This window comes from Anopheles bellator, chromosome X, assembly GCF_943735745.2.
Source record: "Anopheles bellator chromosome X, idAnoBellAS_SP24_06.2, whole genome shotgun sequence".
NCBI classification, from domain to species: domain Eukaryota; kingdom Metazoa; phylum Arthropoda; class Insecta; order Diptera; family Culicidae; genus Anopheles; species Anopheles bellator.
This window is the reverse complement of record NC_071287.1, coordinates 6,364,275-6,367,285: the sequence shown is the minus strand read 5'-3', so window position 1 is coordinate 6,367,285 and position 3,011 is coordinate 6,364,275. Positions and strand designations below refer to the sequence as shown.

The following is a 3,011-nucleotide window of genomic DNA, read 5'->3' as shown; positions in this document are numbered from 1 at the left end:
GAGAGAGAGAGAGAGAGAGAGAGAGAGAGAGAGAGAGAGAGAGAGAGAGAGAAAGAGAGAGAGGTTGTGGTCCACAGGGTCTTCTGGACGACGGATGACGCTACACACGCCGCCCGGACGGTGTGATGGCACCAGCTAATTCTTGCCTAGCACCATAACCTGCCGTGAGGCCGTGCAGAACAACGGAACCTTGCCAGATAGCCGTTCACATTCGGAAAAAAGGGAAACCCGCAAACGGCTGCGAGCTCGTTGACACACCACGCACACGGAGAAGCAACCCTGGGCCGAGGCCGAGCCAGATGACACACATGCCGATGGAGAGCCGACGGTGGATGTGGTTGATAGATGGATTGAAGTTGGATGAACGGCACCACCGTTCCGAGAGCGCGCTAATCAGCTGGTGTTTGTGTACGACTCGCTCGAACTCTCGGACCCACCAGGTTGGCCTCTGTTACACTTCATACAAACTTCACACATACACATACACACATACACACGCATGCACATTCAGTTAACAAATTATACAGTGAATTTTATGCAACAGGCATGTGGAAAAGTTCAAAATTCGAAGTCGTCTCGAGCTTCATCTGTCATCAGTCGAGAGTTGTCAGGAGAAACGGTCAAAGCTGAGCGTATACTATCCCAGTATTTATAATCCCAGTGCTCACCAGGTACGTATCTGAGATCAGGGACGCTGTCCAAAACTGCCCAAAATCCGGGCGCTCGGGTTAGACCCTCGTATGGGTTGAGGAGGACACTGTAGGACCTACCGCCATGTGGCAGCCGGTGGCAGGTCGGTCTCCCGGAAGTCGTTGATGGTACGCTGTGCTTCTTCGCATCAACACTTCGCACAATGCTCTCATGCGTCACGCGTTTCAATTTCAGTCCGCCTACCGGACTCAGGCCACATCAAGGCATCAGGTGGTGCGCTCTCGGTGCTTCACCCCCCCGTTCACACCTACCGCTGAGAGCCAACCACACTTCTTCACTTGCAGGCAGCCACCATAAAGCTGACGGGTAGGGTAGTAGCCCAGCCCTGGCCCCCGGTGTGGTGCTTTCTCCATTACAATTCACATTTCTCTTTTGTGAAGTGTGATACTTTCCACAATTTCTTCATTTCTAGTTTCGTCGGCTGTCGCACCGTTTTTTACCACACACCGTTTTGCACTGCAGGCGTCGTGAGGCCGCGGCCTGGTCCTCACTCAATGCGCGCGGCTTTGGCCGAATTCCTTGACCCTTTTAGCCCCCGTACACCAGACAAACACCTGTCGGTGGCTCTGGCCACCCGGACCGGCCAGACTTGTGCCAGCTTGCGGTAGTGTGGTACGTCCTCTCTCGTCCTATCTCTCCATTCCTATCTCTTTCGTCCGCGACTGGCCGATTTCATTGACTATCTTCCTTACTGGTCAGGTTCAGCACTCGTCCAGCATGATATCGTACGTCCAAAGGCTATCGTAGAAGAAATACTCGGCGATCTCGAAGTTTCGCCCGCCAGAAAACGTGAAACAATCGACGTGTGGCGTATGTGAAGCGTATGTCTCCTCAGAGTTGTATCTGACCGTCCCCCGTCAGCTTCGTCGAGGTGCCAGATCCACGAATACCATACAGTCAGCTCGATACCTCGATCGCTCGATACATCACTTTATATCACGCCTGTATCGCTAGCGAGCATTGGAGGTGGCACTAATCAGGTACTAATTGGATGGATGAAGAACCTGAAAATCTGAACGCTCAACACTGGGCAGCATAATCCCAGTATCGTTTGCCAGTACACCGGCCATCAGTAACGATGCCCTAGGATGATGATGTGGAGTGATCGGGAACTTCTCTGTTTTTGGGAAACCCCGTCCAATCAGGTCCACACACTTCACACGGCGTTGGCCGACTCACCTGGCTCCGGTCGTACAGCGGTACAGCTGCTGGCGGTGTCCGGCGGCCGATCACCGGAACACCCAGATGCTTGACGCGTGGCCCCGCCGCGGCCAACGACGACGACGACGACGACGATGATGGTTGAGTGAAGCTAGCAGCGTCGCCCGCGGTGCTGTAGAAGCTGCGCGCTGTGGTAACCGTGGCGCTAGCGGCTCCCAGCACTCCTGGCGCTTGCCCTGCAATTCCCGGTTCCGAACCGAACAGCGGGAACAGCACGGTCCGTTTGCCCATGGTACTACCACCGCCACCTCCAACACTGCCCTGCCCGAAACCACTGTGGCCACTGCCGCTGACCATGGACGGCACCTTGCCGCCGATCACCAACCCGGGCACGGCAGCACTAGCACCAGCACCTGCGCCAGCAGCAGCCGCAGTTGAATGCTGCTGCTGCTGCTGCTGCTGCATGGGCTGCAGCAGTCCGGATGGGCTCCTGGTGGCCGCAGCCAACTGACACAGTTTCTCCTGCACCACGCGGGCACACACCCGACTGGACGAACTTAAACACGCCATAGTCAAAACAATTGTGATCAGATCGATGGTCAGCGCGAGTACTCGAAGCCCCCGAAACGCGGTCGCGGCCGAGTGCGCCCCACCAGCAGCAGCAGCAGCACACCAGCGCGCACGCTACTACCTGCTTGCCTGCGTGTCTCCCCCCCCCGGGAGGCCGTCCAATCAGCCCCACCCGCGGCCCGTCGCCCGTTACGGGCGCGTACGGGTTCGGGAGCAGTTCGGCTCGGTTTCGGTTGGCAACGTGGACCCGCGAACCGCGATCGTGCCCGAACCGCGGACCCGCTCACTCGCGCTGGTCCGCTCTGGCGCTCTCGCACTCACTCACGCAATCGCGCGATCACGGATGCGTAGACACGACTCGCGGCGGCGTTCAGCTGAGCTCACCTCGCCGCCGCCGCCACGAGAGCAACACAGATCAAGCCCCACAGCCTGCTGCTGCTGCTGCAAGGCAGGCAGCCAGCAGAGCGAGAACGAAGGTCTAGCGATGGGGCTAGAGAGGGCTAGGATTGTCGTGCCTAGCCGCGGGTGCTCTGCAGAAAGAGATCGAGCTAGCCCCCGTTGAAGGTGTG

General features: G+C 57.7%; 1 protein-coding gene across 1 annotated transcript in view; it reads right to left on the bottom strand.

Annotated features, from left to right (window-relative positions):
• Positions 1–2,617, bottom strand: part of LOC131213396 (all trans-polyprenyl-diphosphate synthase PDSS1) — a 27,158-nt gene extending 24,541 nt beyond the window's left edge. Inside the window, exons 1-2 of the mRNA XM_058207431.1 lie at positions 2,311–2,617; positions 1,891–2,238 (exon numbers count right to left, since the gene is read on the bottom strand). Coding sequence (XP_058063414.1) covers positions 1,891–2,238; positions 2,311–2,442 — 480 coding nt within the window. The 5' untranslated portion in view covers positions 2,443–2,617. The remainder of the gene's footprint in view (positions 1–1,890; positions 2,239–2,310) is intronic.
• Between the last annotated feature and the right edge of the window lie 394 nt (positions 2,618–3,011).